This window comes from Chanos chanos, chromosome 2 (genome assembly GCF_902362185.1).
Source record: "Chanos chanos chromosome 2, fChaCha1.1, whole genome shotgun sequence".
Lineage (NCBI taxonomy): Eukaryota > Metazoa > Chordata > Actinopteri > Gonorynchiformes > Chanidae > Chanos > Chanos chanos.
Window position 1 is genome coordinate 26,938,696 of NC_044496.1, and position 16,387 is coordinate 26,955,082.

At 42.5% G+C, this 16,387-nt stretch overlaps 1 protein-coding gene across 1 annotated transcript in view; it reads right to left on the bottom strand.

The window, feature by feature from the left end:
- arhgap42b (Rho GTPase activating protein 42b) overlaps positions 1 to 16,387 on the bottom strand; it is a 56,315-nt gene that overhangs the window by 20,868 nt on the left and 19,060 nt on the right. Inside the window, exon 4 of the mRNA XM_030794380.1 lies at positions 9,797 to 9,868. Coding sequence (XP_030650240.1) covers positions 9,797 to 9,868 — 72 coding nt within the window. The remainder of the gene's footprint in view (positions 1 to 9,796; positions 9,869 to 16,387) is intronic.

Consider the following 16,387-nt stretch of genomic DNA (forward strand, 5'->3'; position numbering starts at 1 on the left):
GGCTGTCGGCTGAGAGGAAGGAAACAGGCAGTGAAACCAGAGCCCGGCTGTTTATTCCCTTTCTCATGGCCTCCACATTAACCTCAGGCTTAATGTAATGGCTACTGATACCAGCCCTGGCTAAACACTCTGCTCCGACAATCTCATCACAGTTCAACCGCCTATGACAGAGACACAGGCACGACAAGGCTGCCCCCCGCCCCCCCCCCCCCCCCCCCCCCCCCCCCCCCCCCCCCCCCCGCCACTATCATTCCACCTACCCTCCACCCTTTCACAAAAATCAATAAATAATTTCATGACTAAGATTTTTATATATCTTTCTTTCTCTCTCTCTCTCTCTCTCTTTCTCTCTCTCTCTGTCTCATTTCCCCTATATACACCATGTCCAAGGAAATGATCTTTTCCGAGAAGAAAAAAATGTTGTGTCTATATTCCAAGGACCCCTATGGGAAGTGTGGGGAGAAAAAAAAGAAATGAAAGGAAATAAATGAATAAATCTATTAGATAGTATTGTGACAGAAAATAAATTTCCCCTCAGGTTTGTGCAGTTTTTATTGTAGCATAAATGAAGATGACAATATATCTTTGTGGCTGATGACATTTTTCGTTTTCTAGAGAACTGAATTCACCAAATTCCACTCAAGACACGCATGTGCACACACTCACACACACACACACACACACACACACACACACGCATGCATAGACACATTTGTGGAGGCTTGTGGCTTTGTGACAAGATGGAGTTTTTGCTGTACCGAGAGCACCTGTAGAACTGACAGCTGTGCTACTTAAGCCAACACAGGACAGAGGAACAACTATAAAACACCTGACCCCTGAGTGACTCTGAAATCTTCACACACACACACAAACACACACACACACACACACACACAAGCATACACGCACACACACACACACACACGCACGCACAAGCACATGCACGCACACACGCAGACACATGCACAATATCCAAAAATTCAGAGAATGATTCATAGGGCACAGTCTTGTTATTCAGACAGTCAAACTGAGCTAGTCTACTGTGTGTGTGCTTTGTTGGATCCCAGCAGGATCTGTGTTGACTGGTTTTACCATCAGGAGCCTCTTTAAGTGCTCAGAGCTGTTTACTGCCCCCATCCAGTGAGTCGGCCCTGTCTGGCCTCTGGCCTTTGGCAGCAGGGCCATTCAGACTTATGGATGACTTTTAAAGACCATAGACAGGGCTGAAGAGATAGGACCGCCTTACTTAGACACTTTGAAGCCCATACTGAGAGAGTAAAGACAGACACACAAACCACAAGAGCTCCAGACAGACACTCAAGTCTCTTTTTTTCTGTCTCTCACTTACACACACGCAACAAACACACACACACACACACACACACAAACACACGCACGCATGCACGCACACACACACACACACACACACACACACACACACACACACACACACAGAGCCATCAGTGGGCCAGGGATGGATTGGCTAAAAGCGGTGTGAACAGACCTCTCCTGGCTCAGTCAGTACACAAAGCCCTTCTCTTCATCTGCCTTATCTGTGGGCTTTATACCCAGGCCTGCATTAATGAGACAGAGATAAATACACTAGTCAGTGCTGTGAGTGTCTGATGGTCTCTCCTGCCAGCCTCCCTCATGGCATTGCTACTGCTCTCTGATGGCACTCAACGGCTGAATGAACCAGCTAATTACCAGCACAGCCATACACAGAGCGGAGGAGGGAGAGAGGAAGGTACTGGGGAAGAAATGTGACGTGATGAAAGATGAGAGGACATAAGAGGAGAGGAAGACAAGCCGAGAGGAGAAAGAGAAGAAGAAGAAGAAGAAGGAGAGGTGAAGAGAGGACAGGAAGTAGAGAGGGCAAAAGAGGAGAGGTGATTGTGGGAGAATTACACTCCGCTGTTTCCTGTCACTCTTCCAATCCAGAGCAACAGAGAAGCTTTTCAGAGAGACATGTGGGCGTACCAGACGACAGAACCACATAAAAACACCACAAGCAGTTGCAATAAGAGATGCTGTTTGTTGGTAATCTACACTACCTTAGTTAGGCCGGATGCGACATCTGGAAACGATCTGACAAGACATTGGCTTCACTATGAAAACAGAGCACCATCAAATTGTTACATATTTTCTGGGTTTAGATATATGACCATGTTTTGACAGATTAATGATGTGGTGTCCAAGAGCCTTATAACCACAGAGACAGGTGCCTGTGGCAAAGAGGTCAAAGTAAAGTGAAAGCGTTTATGAGACATCTCACATAATGAAACAATGACAACTTTACTGATCTGCAACTGTCAGAATGTGTGAGAGAAGAGAGCAGCTGCAGAATGACTGCTCTATCATGCATACGCCCTCATCCCACAAAGGTGAGATAAGATCATCTTCATATCTGTAAAAAGCACCGCACAAACCACCTGGTCACCATGGTTACCACAAGATTCATGTGTTTTTACCCTGCCATATGAAGATACAACCACCTCAGATATACAGAACTGATCGTTTAGCCATAAATCATGGATTATTTTAATATCAAATTAACAAACTCTACCACCACAATCACCTTCCTCCACATAGACGCTGATAAAGATATCAAACGCTTGCATCTGCAATTCTGGTATTGCCTCAATGCAGGTGCTGGGGTCTTTCTGGTGTAAGATTATAGTGACATCTGAACAGACATGGTTCATGATAGGAGAACTGTTTAACCTGATGGTATTATTACCATAGATACAAAGAAAGCTTCACACCTTTGGCGCCACCTTACAGTTGGAGCCAAGAGCAACTGATTAAGGCAAAATAAAACTGGTAATGGACAAATGGTAGCCATCACAGACAAAAGGGGACTTTAGCATTAACACCTAGACTCTGATTTGCATAAAGCAACGTTGTACACCTATTGTCTGTTTGCTTCATGGTATAAAAGGCTGATCATGGTAACAGTTCTCTGAGTTAAACTGCGGCGCAAGCAGACTTGGTGCCAGATTCCACCACCAAATAAAGCTTCTCTCCAAGCACGCTTTCGCTCCGGTTCGTTTACTTGTAAAATCACGAGAAAATCCAACACTGGACATCACCATCACCATCATCATCATCAGCTTTGTGACTATGTAGGGCGTAGTGACGCCCACTCAGGTCTCCTCACATTGGGCGGCTTCTGAAACACCTGACACGAAAAAGCAGTCCCACTGCAGGCTGCCTTCAGCAGCTCGTTAGGCTCACTGGTAATTGGACCTCAGGTCCAGATTTGCAATTAAATACCAACACCTCTGTCAGACAAGCTATTCTGTTGCATCACGCATACATTCACCCAGAAAGAGTAAAGAGAAGAACAGAACAGGGAAGAAAGGAAAAAGGAAGAGAAAGGAAACCCCTCAAATTCTTCTGAGAGCAAAAAACAAGCAAAATGTTCAGCTTTTTACAATGCCACTTCCTCGACCTGCTTTGATATAGAGCAAAGCAGCTACTTAACACTGAAAAATTGCTTACATCTGATGTGAAAAGAAGTGGACCAACATGAAAACAAACAATGCCGTTTGAATTCTAAGTTCTTCAAACAAAGATTCTTTGAAACGAGGATCAGATCTTCTGAATACCACAGGTTAGAGTTTTGTTGTTTGCTTGGATTCTTCACATTTAAGGCAAGTAAGTGTTCAGGTCAGAATCAGAATGCCACAAGTCTCTACTCAGCAGCGTACACACAGACTAATCTCATTAAAGAGACCGGAGGGTGTAACTCAACCTAACCCACTGCACTGCTCTTTGGGAAAAAGCATCTGGCTCCTTACCATATTGTGGAAAACTACTGCAAACTCCTCTTTTCTTTACCTTTATCTGACCAATAAAAAATAAATAAATAAATAAATAAATAAATAAACAAACCAATTCAGATCACTAATCTGAATTGGTTGCATTTTTGGACATTTTGCTGAAGAATTCTCATACGGCCTAAGCACCAGAAGATCCATTAATTTTTTCCCCTTGATTCAATAAAAGGTACAGTTGCAGGTTATTTAAATCTGGAGTTCAGTTCATTTTTGGTGGGCCTGCTTCCCAGCCGGAGATTTAAAACATAAATGAGAACAGGCAGTCCAGGGCCAGCTTTGAGCAATAACTCTGCCATTTGTCTCTTTGAATATTGTCATATATCATAACCATAAGTGAATCAAAGGCACACACACACATAAGTCCGTCTACTCCAAAGTCCATCCACAAAAATGACTAGTTCTTATTTGATACAATGGAACTATTCACATTAGTAAAATGCTGATACTTACTAACACAATAAGTTAACACTGTATCTAAATACACATTTCAAATGGAATTACCATATGCATCATACAATATTTTACATTTACGTTTACATTGACATTTATTCAGTTGACAGACGCTTTTATCCAGTCACTTACATAATGAATACATATGGCATGAGCATAGTCTAAGCTGACATGACATGACAGGCAATCCTGATAAGAAAATGCTGTCGTTATAAGTAGCTAGGAGTACCACACAACAAAAGCAAAGAACATAACAAACAGAAGCAAACAGATGAATTAACATACAGTGCAGATCAGAGCATCCAACTAACCGTGACACAGTTATGTCCTACTGCAACTTGTCAAAGCATGGTTATACTGTTAGCCATGCAAAGAAAGAAAACATTTCTAATTGAAGCACTATTAGCCCTAATACGATATGGAAGCTATGAGAAAAGCTAAAAACACCTGGGCTGTCACATTAGAGCAGACACTGGTGGTACAAATGAGTCTCTATATTTTGGTAGAATTTTATAGGAGAAATTTTCATTCATGACCACTTAAATGAAAAATGTTTATGAAGTTATATTATCAGTAACAATGCAGTAAGAATCTCTAACAACATGAGAAAAATTAATAAAAAGCAATTTGGAAAGCTAAGCCATCTTTTCTGCGTCTGTCAGTTTGGCAGTTAGCAAAGCATTGCCATAGCAATGCAATGCACAGGACCACTAATGAAACCTGATCATGAACCGTTGTGAAGAAAAATTTACAACAACTACATTGTGCTTTTCTACACATTAATACATTCACATCTGGATGAATGTATCTTAACAAGCTTGGTAAATTGCATTTTTTCACCTTTTGTAAATCTTCAAAGACAACAGAGTTGTTGTTTTCGGTAATCTCTGACATACCCACTAAAATCTACAAGCTCCCATTTCTCCAGACAAGCTGAAACATAGAGAAACGGCCAGCTTCGTATAATTTTTTTTTTTCTCTGAGGGTGTGCAACCGCACTGACACGTCCTGTTTTGATCAAGCTTTCTACAAAGCCTTGATCCTGACTGCCTCCCACTGTGATAAACAACTCAAAGAATGAGTCTCCACCTCTGGAAGCTACCGGAAGATCCTCTCTGGGTAAGACAGCCCTGACTTTTACACCAGTTTGTTCATGGCAGGAGGATGCTGAAACATCAGATGTCAAATTCTTACCAAAAGGAAGGGAAACTTAACAGTGAAAGGGTACAAGAACTCAGGGCAATCTCCAGGGAACAAAGTTCATGTTCATTGCATGCTTGTGTGAAAGAAAAACGTTTGAAAACTGAATCCAAACTCATTTATTTCAATGTTTTGCTTGGCCTCTGCCCAATTGAATTAGTATTTTCACACTGAAAATAGAGCAAATCAAATCATTTGCATGAGCAAGTGTTCTGCAGTATAGACAATATAAACAGTGTTAGATCTCCATTTATGCCAATTAACAAGTGTAAGACATTATTAAAGCTTAAGATAACAAAATACAAACTTTGTATGACGAAATTAGGGGAAATGGAGAGAAAGAGGAACTTTCTACAAAGTTGACTTATTTTTCACATGTGGAGGAGAAGCGAGAGATTCGGCAGTCTCCTGTCTCAAATGTTCCCTCTGATGTTTATTTGACATCCTTAAGGCAAGTGTAAATTCCAAAGTCCATGGGTCGCAAACACACACACACACACACACACACACACACACACTTTCAGGAAGGAATGGCATGCTTCAGTGAGGGGAAACATAAAAAGCATGTAAAAAACCAGTCTGAGATAATTGTTTACCTCACAGACAAAATACCCATATTTCATCTTCCTGCAATTGCTCACATGCTCAAGACACACACACACACACACACACACACACACACACACACACACACACAATTGCACCACACTACACTGACAAATACACACTTATATGAACACGCACACACAAATACACTTTGACTCTAATTAATTTGAAGTTATTCATAAGTATCAACAATGTCTACTGTTGATCTATTGATCAAATGGGTGGTGACTAACGACAAAAGAAACATTAACTTGCTATTTGTAACATGGGGAATCCAGCAATCATAACTCAAATTTACTGACAAATCTGGATGATTCCAGAATGTGATCTAGCCATTTATCCCCCCATAGTCCTGAATATTCTCTTTCAGATTATTATAGTCTCTGCTTTTGTTCATCTACTTTACACCAAACACTCAACAAACAGGGACTAAGCCAACCCAGGGCATGTTCACACACACACCTCTGTCAGCTTTCATCAGGCATAACCACACCATCGGCTGCTTCCACCAACACCTTACTGCCCCGCCCAGTCTGACACCAAGCTGGTAGCCAGGGCTCAAGCCAAACTGAACACTTACGTCATTTACCACCTCACAGATAAGGACAAACCTTGACTGCTGCAATTTTTCTGCTTGACAAACTTTCAGCATGAATTGGATCTAGGTATTCTCACCCATTTTGTTACTGAGCTGTAAAGGAGCAAAATAATAAAAAAAAAGTTTTATGGCCCACATTTGTTGATGCTCAAATGTCTTTGTTCCAGACAGTTTTACGATACGAGACTCCCTAAAATTACACACGCCGGCACTACTGCGGTTACCCCTTTGCAGTGCGTTTGGTTTTCTGCTTTCTGAGGTAACCTGAGCAATATTTCTACCAGTGCGATTTCACGCAATAATCTTCTGTCTGGGAGTAAAAAAAATAAATAATTTTGACATATAATCCATAGATCATAAAATTAGGTACCTAAAAATCAATAATTTGTTGGGAGACAAAACTGAAGACTAAATCTCTTCACTACAAAGTCTTAAAAACAGAAAGAAGAGACTGAAAGTGCATAACGAATGGAAAGAGCTTTTAAAAAAATGCTTTGAGTTAAGAGACTGTTTCGGCAATCTAACTACAGCTGCTCCAGATAACCACAGATGTCTGTCGCAATTCCGAAACGGAGAAGAATCACAGCGAATGCTCCTCTGTCTGTTTTCTTTTAACTCTGATTTGTCAATTTACAAACCTGTGATTTTTTTTTCCTGAGAAGTACTGCCCCTTTTCCATGAGCTAAATGTGGGTGTTCAGCCAGGCTGCAGAAACGTCAGCCAAGACGGCCACTGCATCAACTGGGTGACCTCACCCGCAACTCCAGCTGGGGTTAGGCATTGCCAAATAAGGCAATGCTCTAAAGCTCCTGATCATCCCATCTCGTCGGCCCCTAACACAAGCAGTCGCGCTAGCAGGGGTCAGAGCATCTCTGGATCCTTCTACATTTCCCAGAGCTGGGACAGAGAAAAACAGAGAGAGAGAGAGAGAGAGAGAGAGAGAGAGAGAGAGAGAGAGACTTGAAAAGACATATATATATATATATATATATATATATAGAGAGAGAGAGAGAGAGAGAGAGAGAGAGAGAGAGAGAGAGAGAAGAAAGACAGAAGAAAGAGAGAGAAGAAAAAATACAGATAGAGAGAGAGAGAGAGAGAGAGAGAGAGCGAGAGAGAGACTTGAAAAGTCTTGCCTGACTCCTTTGAGTGCTAGCATTTCATCTTTCTCACTGGATGCAGAGCATGTTTATGAAAAGGGAGGGGTTGAGCCATTAGGATGAAGTACTTAAAACAAAGAAATAAGAAAAGCAGAAGAGTGACAGGGGGTGACATCGTTTAAAGAGGCCGTTTGAAAAATGCAGGCGTTGAGGGCAATAACACTGGGGATATGGCCTGTAGTGCTACAGCATGATCCAGAACACAATGCATCCAGAGAAACTGCCGGAAGACGCATTTACCAAGATGAGAACTGACAATGATTCCCTGTTTGGATGCACATAATAACAAAACGATGACAATCAGTAGCACTGTTAACCCGCTCCTCTTGTTATTTCACTGCTCTTTTTCACAGTGTCGTGTGCTTGAGTGCCACCCAGGACGTTTAGAGGATGCGCCTTCATATCGTCCATATCTTTTTATGGATCTGCTCCTCATCTGAAACACCTACTCGGGCGTTACGCCTCCTCTCCACACCCCACCCTCCCCGAGCAATGCCTCTTTTTTCATTTAATATAAATCAAAAGTGACTCTGAGGTTAGAGTATAAAAAGAAAAAAAAATCACAGGGCTTGGCTTATGTACACTCTCCTGCCACTTCCCACATGCACGTACACACCCTCCCACTGTCAAACAGCCCAGAATGAAGACAGGGACCTTCAACACTGTAGGTCTCAGTGGGACGGGCGAGGTGGGGCACTGCCCCCCCCCCCCCCCCCCCCCCCCCCCCAGTGTGTGTGTGATCTGAACAAGAGGATGACCACAAACACACTGGTGGTCTTTTCATGTTACTGTGCTCTGTCAAGTAATGAGAGTGTGCCTGGCAGCTACATAACCACACTGTGTGATGTGGTGAATCCTGCTACAGCCTGGACGGTGAGTGCGGCTGACTCACTCTCATTCCCAAAGAAGACACCGCGTCTCCTGTAACATATGATAAAATAAAGCTATACAGGAATAGAACTGAAACCTGGTCCTATAATCTTCAAATAACTTAAAAAAATCAGATCTTCTAAATCAGATCTTGAAAGTAAGGTATAACTTGCATTTGACTTAAAATTTATTTTAAAATGCTTGCAAATGTTTCAAAAGCAATGAGTCTGAGAGAAGGGAAAATGCTATATAAGGTTAAAGAACTGATTTGCTGCTCTGTCTTAAATTTTGTCCTGATTTACTTCACTACTACAGGCAGAGAAGCACAAGAAGACACCAGTCACATAGAATCTCTCTCTCCCCCTCTCTCTGTGTGTATGAATAACAAACATCATATAAAAGCACATTGCATGAGACTGTGTGTGTGTGTGTGTGTGTGTGTGTGTGTGTGTGTGTGTGTGTGTGTGTGTGTGTGGGGGGGGGTGGGTGGGTGGGGTTATTGTCTGTACGTGCTGAGGGCAGAGGGTACATCAATAGAGCTGTGCGTTTTTTCCCTTCATAAAGACATAATACTTAGTGGAGCATATGAGTGATATGAGTGTGTGGGAGATTGCATGAGTACGCGTGTGAGAGACAAAGAGGGGGGGGGGCAGAGAGAGAGAGAGAGAAAGAGAGAGAGAGACAGAGGGAGAGAGAGAGAGAGAGAGAGGGGGGGGGGAGCAGTGAGCGACAGACGGTTAGCCATGAGGAACATCATCTCCCCTGGTGAAAGAGCCTCCCTGAACCTCCCAATAAACTCTGCAGTAGGACACACTGCCGACGGCTGTTGCCATGCAACACAACAGGCCAATGCTGTGTTAAGTTACAGTGGTGTGACAGCGAGTGAATTGAATTCCCCTGTGTCTGTCACGTTAACACCCTCAAACAACGGCACCCTAAGAAACATGCGTCGGGTTATAACAATTCCCTGAACTTTTCCTCAACATTTCTCATTCTGTCAACTTGTTTTCAGCCACAGCATTAGCCCATAAGATGATTGCACGTATGGGAAAAATGAAACGGTCACTTACCTTTGCCGCGCCAATCTGTTCTTTACGGAATCTCTCCAAGGGCGTGATCAGCACATCATCCGCGTTCTGAATCTGCAATCAAGCATCAGCGTTCCTGCTATTATTACCAGACAATGGGAGTCCATTAAACGTTACTGTCTGTGCTCAAGTCAAGCCATAGTTCCAAATCAAATTTAAGGTGGGTAGCAGCTGGAGATGCGAGGCACTAAATGTTGGGTGTAAAAACGGAGTATTTGAACAAGCTTGGGGGTTAATGAGGAAATTTGTAGTCAGTGGTAATTTCTCATCACTGGGTGAGATCACTTCTATTCTTCAAAAACGTTGTTGAGAGACAGTAATGACAGAAATGACAGACTCAGATTCATCAATGCTCTTTGAATGAGAACTCTGATTGAACAAGCCATTGTGCCTCAGTCACTATTGAAATGGAAGAAATCAGGAGTAACACAGAGGCTGTGAATGTGCTCAATAAAATAAATGAGAAAATGGTCTCTCATTTTATACAAGCGGTGCAAAATGCTCCGCCAGTGTCAAAACCCAGAGAAAAACGGCAGCTGATGGTTGGAGAGGGAACTTTACGATAGTCGTTTGTGCCGCATTTCAATTTGGGAAATACGTCTCTGCGAATTGCCTCGTTTTTTTATGCTACTTTTTTTTTTTTTTTTTGCGTCAGACACAGACACGTTAGCAGAGCCTCCACACTGTGTAAGATTCTCATGCTAGACTTGCTCAGTGGCTCCAGCTAGAGACAGATAAAAAGACGTGTGGCGGAGTTATGGCATTGTCTCTCTGCTTGAGTTTTTCAAAGGAGGATCAACACAAACACTCTCAGGATCAAGATTATACACACATACACACCAGCAATCATAGTGTCTCTTTCTCTTACACATGAACACACACACACACACACACACACACAAACAATCACGATCTCTCTCTCTGGAGCCACAATCACGGTCTCTCTCTCTCTCTCACAAACACACACACACACGCACACACACACACACAAACACACACACACACACTCCCAGGCACACACACCTCGTGTCATTAGGTGACACCTCAGTGGCAGTCTTGTGGAGAGCAGCGGCTGTGTTTGACACTGACGCTTGACTGGATTTAAAATATTATTCTATGTTCTATGTGATGTGATGGAGATGGAGCTCCCCAGCAGACCCATAACAGACTGTCCGATATCAGACACTCTGCATTCGCTATACCAACCCAAATATCCACAGTCTCATGGGAACAGCCTGGAGAGATCTGTACCTCTGACACAGATACACACACACACACACACACACACACACACCCCGACAGACAGACAGACAGACACACAGACACACACCGAGAGGCTCAGACACACACAGACACACACAAACGCACGCAATCTTTTTTGCAAGACTTATATGCAGTAAAGTTATCTGAAGGGCCACTTCAAAGTCATATCTGTATCTATTTAATGATATCCCTGACATTCTTTGTTTTTGCTGCAATTCAGAGATGGTTGCTTCATTTGTCATCAAGACAACTAAGGGATTTCCCTTAAACTAGGGAATTATGTACCAGATAAATAAACATTACACAACTAGTGTAACAACACCAGCTTCATCCCTTGGGCCACTGAGGAGGATAACGAGCCAAAATAAAGTTAAGTGGAAAGCATGGGGGTGCAGTCTTTTGTAAATAAACCTTAAGATTTAAACGCTTTCCTCTATAATCATGTTTCAATAAAACTGAATTGACTCTCTTTTTTTACAAGAAAAATGTTTGGGTTTTATCAGAAGCTGCATGGATTAGCTCTGAAATAGGATTGCGGCAGCAGTGTTTAGGCTGACTGAATCTCCCTAAAAGCGGGATTAAATCCATATGCGATAACTGAGTGTAACGCATGGGAGACGGCAGCACCACCGAGGTATTTCATTACCAGCCTGGAAGGTGGCAAAGTCAATACGCCAAATCTCCTCAAACGTCTCCCCGCTGAACTGCAGAAGAACCGCTAAGGTTCCATTCAGACTCATTTGAATTTGAGGTACTCGATATCGACAGAAACGCTCGAGTCTTTTTATTTTCCACTTGAGTACGAGACGTTGCCAGAGAGAGAATAGCTACGCTTTGAGAAGTGCTGCTTCGCCTTTCTCAGGAACTGTTAGAATCCCAAGAAGCACAGAGTCAGTGAGAATAACATACTGAAATTTCCGTCATGTCACGACCCAACACATTCTGTCCATTGAGGGGTGCAATTCTAGCTGAGGGGATAGCCTCAGCATGACTACCACTGGACAGCTTATGCTTTATGACCAATTATAGGCAGTTCCCATTATAGCAAAAGGACGTAATGTCAAACACGTGTTCATAAAGTAAATAACGAAATTAGAGGGAAAAAACGGACGAATGGAAATTCATTATAGTGTGAGTGTGTCTGAGAAGAACCAGAGCATGAGTAAGAATCTGAAACTATTAGATACTGGATTTATAAAATAAATATAAAAGTTTTGAGAACTAAGGACCTAGGGTGATGTGTATCAAATATCTAAGAGGGCGAGTGCAGATCTAGGAACAGATTTGGACTTTTTAGAGAGCAAGTATATAGAATTATATGAACTGCCAGTCTAGGATCAGTTTTGCCTTTTTATAATCCAAACATATAGAGTTTCATACGATACAGGATACATATGGGCCCCAATTTACTCCCTAAGCTTTTGGTGAGTGGAATTTTTTTTAAGACTTCTGCAAAACCAACAATGGGATGAGTGATTAGTCAAAGCATTAATGAAACACTAGTCACTGATAGTGTTATTAATGATTAAAAACAGCTAATAATAATGACACGGGCTGATGATGATCTTGGTTTTAGTTTAAGTGAATGTGTCTGTGTGTGTGAATGAGTGTATAAACACCAAACAAACAAACTCCTATAAAATAAAGCATTCACAGAGGACCGACTTATTGAGTGGTGCTAATGGTAACCAGCATTTAGTGGTCCAAAAACTTTCTGCTAAAATAGAGACATGCCGCTCTATTCGCTGTCACAGAGGGAGAGCATCAAGACTAGAGACGCCCGAAAAATGAAAAATCATTTGGAAAGTGCTGTATGCTCACAGGTCATGCTGATAAACTTAGGTGGGTGGTGGGAGACTCTGGGGCAGAGGCAGAGATAGCAGAGCTGTCCCTCTAAGGCAGCTTGTGAAGGAGGTCAACATAATAACTCTAATAATCATCATGTTTTTTTGCATCAGTCAGTTTGCAAATAGATCCAATTAGTTTGCAAATGTATAATAAGTTATGGATAAAATATAAGTTATGAATATGCTAAAAGTACATTTTGCACAGCAGAGAATGATTTCAGCACCCTTGGCAGTAAGAAAACACCAGTTACCCCACGCCTCACATGGAAGGCAGGAAATATATTAGGTATGGAGTTAGCGCTCACTATAGTGCCGTGTGAATGGACCCTTGTATTCTACAAACATACAGCGCTACCACAGGAGGACTACATCCACCAGGAGAGAAAGATAAACTTTAGAGTTTCCCCTTTTGAGGAGAAAATTCGTGACACCACAGCCTACTTGGCCTTGATGGCCTACTTAACTTTCAGTCACATGTTTAATTCTTAGCTATAAAATCCAACGCATGTGTCTAATGAAGATGGATTTGCCTGAGGACCATACAAAGATATAGTCCAGATACAATGATCCCTCAAATGGAAAAACCATCCGGGGCTTGACTCATCGTTTGAAAAATGGCTTAATTGGAAATGTGACTGTAATAGGAACACAAACTGTAAAAGAGAGCAGAGACTTGTCTTCTAAAAACTGCTGCTAACTGTCGCTAAGATAGCCCTCTTGAAAACAAACCTCAGAGATTCTGTTTGTTTCACTTATACACAAAGACACAGAGGTGCAGCTAGTTGTCTGCTTGATGGAGACATTTGTCTTCCTTAAGGTTGAGTCTCTAAAATAAAGGATAGGTCCATTCGTGTTCTGTAAAGAGAGAGGGTGTAGTTTAGGCAGAGACAGAAAAGAACCTCCAGAGTCCTATTAACGAGACACGACTAACCATGTGACCAATTGCCTTCTTTTCCATTTCTTTTACTCCGACTCTGGTTCCCTAGTTGTGGCTGATGTGTTGCACCACCAGGTAGGGACTCTGTTCCTATCAGGCGGTCGACACACAGCAGTTTCAGCTAAGCTGTGGCTAAGTGCTACCAACAGGAGACCTGACCACCGTTGAATTCACATCCAAGTCCACCAGCCTCAGAAAAGAGCTAAGTAACTCCCTTGTAAACACATTTGTTAGTAAATAATTAAGCTGCACCTAGAATATGTAAGAAAGTATGTATGTCGTTGCTGACACAATTACAAGGTATTAGAACCTGTCTATTAAAAATGTTGCAACATGTACATTCTTTTTGTGGGTGTGTCAGTGTGTGCTATGCACGTTCAGTGATAAACAAAGACTAACAAGAGGGAAAACTGCTAAGCAATGTGTTGGGTGAAGATAAGCACACCTGGGTCAAGTAAAAAGAAGAAGAAAGCAAGGGATGATGAATGGTTTTCTCAGAACATTATCGCCTCTTAAACAGACAGGGGAGAGATAGTCTATGAAGAGGCTTCACAGGGTATTCCTTAAGGGGCATGATCTGCTTTGAAAGAGCCACAACATAAGGGCATTACCCCCTTGTTCCTGAATAGCATTAGGAGCCAGCAGCCCTGAACAATCCCCAACCATGTGGAACTCCAGCCTCTGTCTGTCTGTCTGTCTGTCTCTCTCTCTCTCTGCAGAAGAAGAGCTCTGGCTTATTTCTTTTTCTGTCTTTCTCTTCTCTGATGAGGAGCCACCATCCCATCTTTATCCTCTCTATTCATGCTTTCTTTCCCTGTCTTTCTTTCTGTTTAGGAAACACCTGACTGGAGAATTTAACCATGCATTTTTCTTTTGTTTCTCCTCTGAAAGAGGTGGAATTTGATCTGGTTGGACCTTTTGTACACCAAGGTTGGCTGGTACCAAGTGTTAACAAGTCCAGATTCACAGACAGTGAGATGTAACCTTGGCTCTCTGCCAAGGAAAGTGACAAAAAAAGTAAAAGTAACGAAAGTAAAAAAAAAAAAATCCTGATAGTGGGGTGCGACACTGCAGAGCCACATTTCCCACTCAGATACCACGGAAACGGTGGTGGCACCTTAAATATATGTGAGTTAACAATCTATCGCCAAAGGGAAGCAATGTTAGCGTGAGACGCGTTAAGTCTTGTGGTTTGTCACTTAGCGCAAGACGCATGAAGCCCTGTGGTTTCTCAGTTCAGGCCTGTGCTTTGAAGCTTTCTTATCAGTCAGTGTCTTTTGCTATTTTGGGCTGTAGATTGAGTCCAGATGTGAGGTAGATGGGGGATGGGAGACTGGAGGAGTCTGGGGTCCAGTTTCTGTTAAAGTTAACGTTCGAAACACAGCTGTGGGAGAGGGACCAAAGACACTCTTTTCTTAAAAGTTCAGGATTTAATGTGGCTTAGGCAGGAAAATGCGGAGCTTTAGTCCAATTTCAGGATTTCAGCATAACAGCTGATGCTGGGTTTTGCTGTCTTTTCTAAAGGGTGTCAGAGATCTTTCCAATTGTTCCATGCCTGAATTGGGTGGACAGAGTTCAGGCCTGAGTCTATGCCTCTATATTTCTAACATTTGAATCACGTATCTATTCACAAAAGAACACATCAGTCTAAAGAGGAGTTTAATGGTGTTGTTGGGGTTTATTTCTCTAACACAGGTACCTAAGTGCGTGATTGTCATGTGTAATGTGTTGTAGATCCTTCCCTCACTGTGTCCTGTGAAGTAGGCTCATTGAGAGCTTTGTGCGAGACTGCTGTGGTGATGTGCATCACTCCGTGACCCCCTCAACAGACACCCAAATGATATGTGAGCAGACGCTATTGACTTAAATGCGGAAAATATTTGCAAAAGGCTCTCTCTCCCCTACTGCCCCCTCCTAGTCGGCTCCTGTTCTCTCCTATAAAATTTATGAGGAGGTGTTGTTTGATCTGGCACTGTGACCACTTCAACACTTCAGATCCACCTCCCTCCCTCCCCCTTGCCCCCTTTCTCCTCTCTTCAGTTGCCTGCTTTGGGCCCTTGAACCTGCAAATGTGTTTTTTTCATTTCATGACGCTAGATAAACTTCATTTCATGAGTTTATCTTATTAGAAAGAAAGGAAAGAAGAGGAAGAAGAAGAAGAAGAAGAAGAAAAAGAAGAAGAAGAAAAAGAGCAAATGCACAATGAAGGATGGCTTAGGTGATAATGTGCTAAACATGGTCCAATGTCAACGGGGCAGGAGTTGGAGTGGAAAGTTCCATACAGGTTTCATCTGTTTGCTGGGACCTTGCATTCCACATGGCTTCTCATTAACTCTGGCTGTCCCTGGACCGTGCAAGGGCTCTGACTAAACGCACGGCTCAGAATGGCCAATTGTTCTAACATTCTAGTGGCAAAGAAGGGGGAAGTCCCTTGTATATAATGTTCTGAGTGACCAAACATTCTTGCTCTGAGAAGCCATGTCCAAGCTCCTAACTGTTTAACTCCTAAAGGCATTGACTCATTCC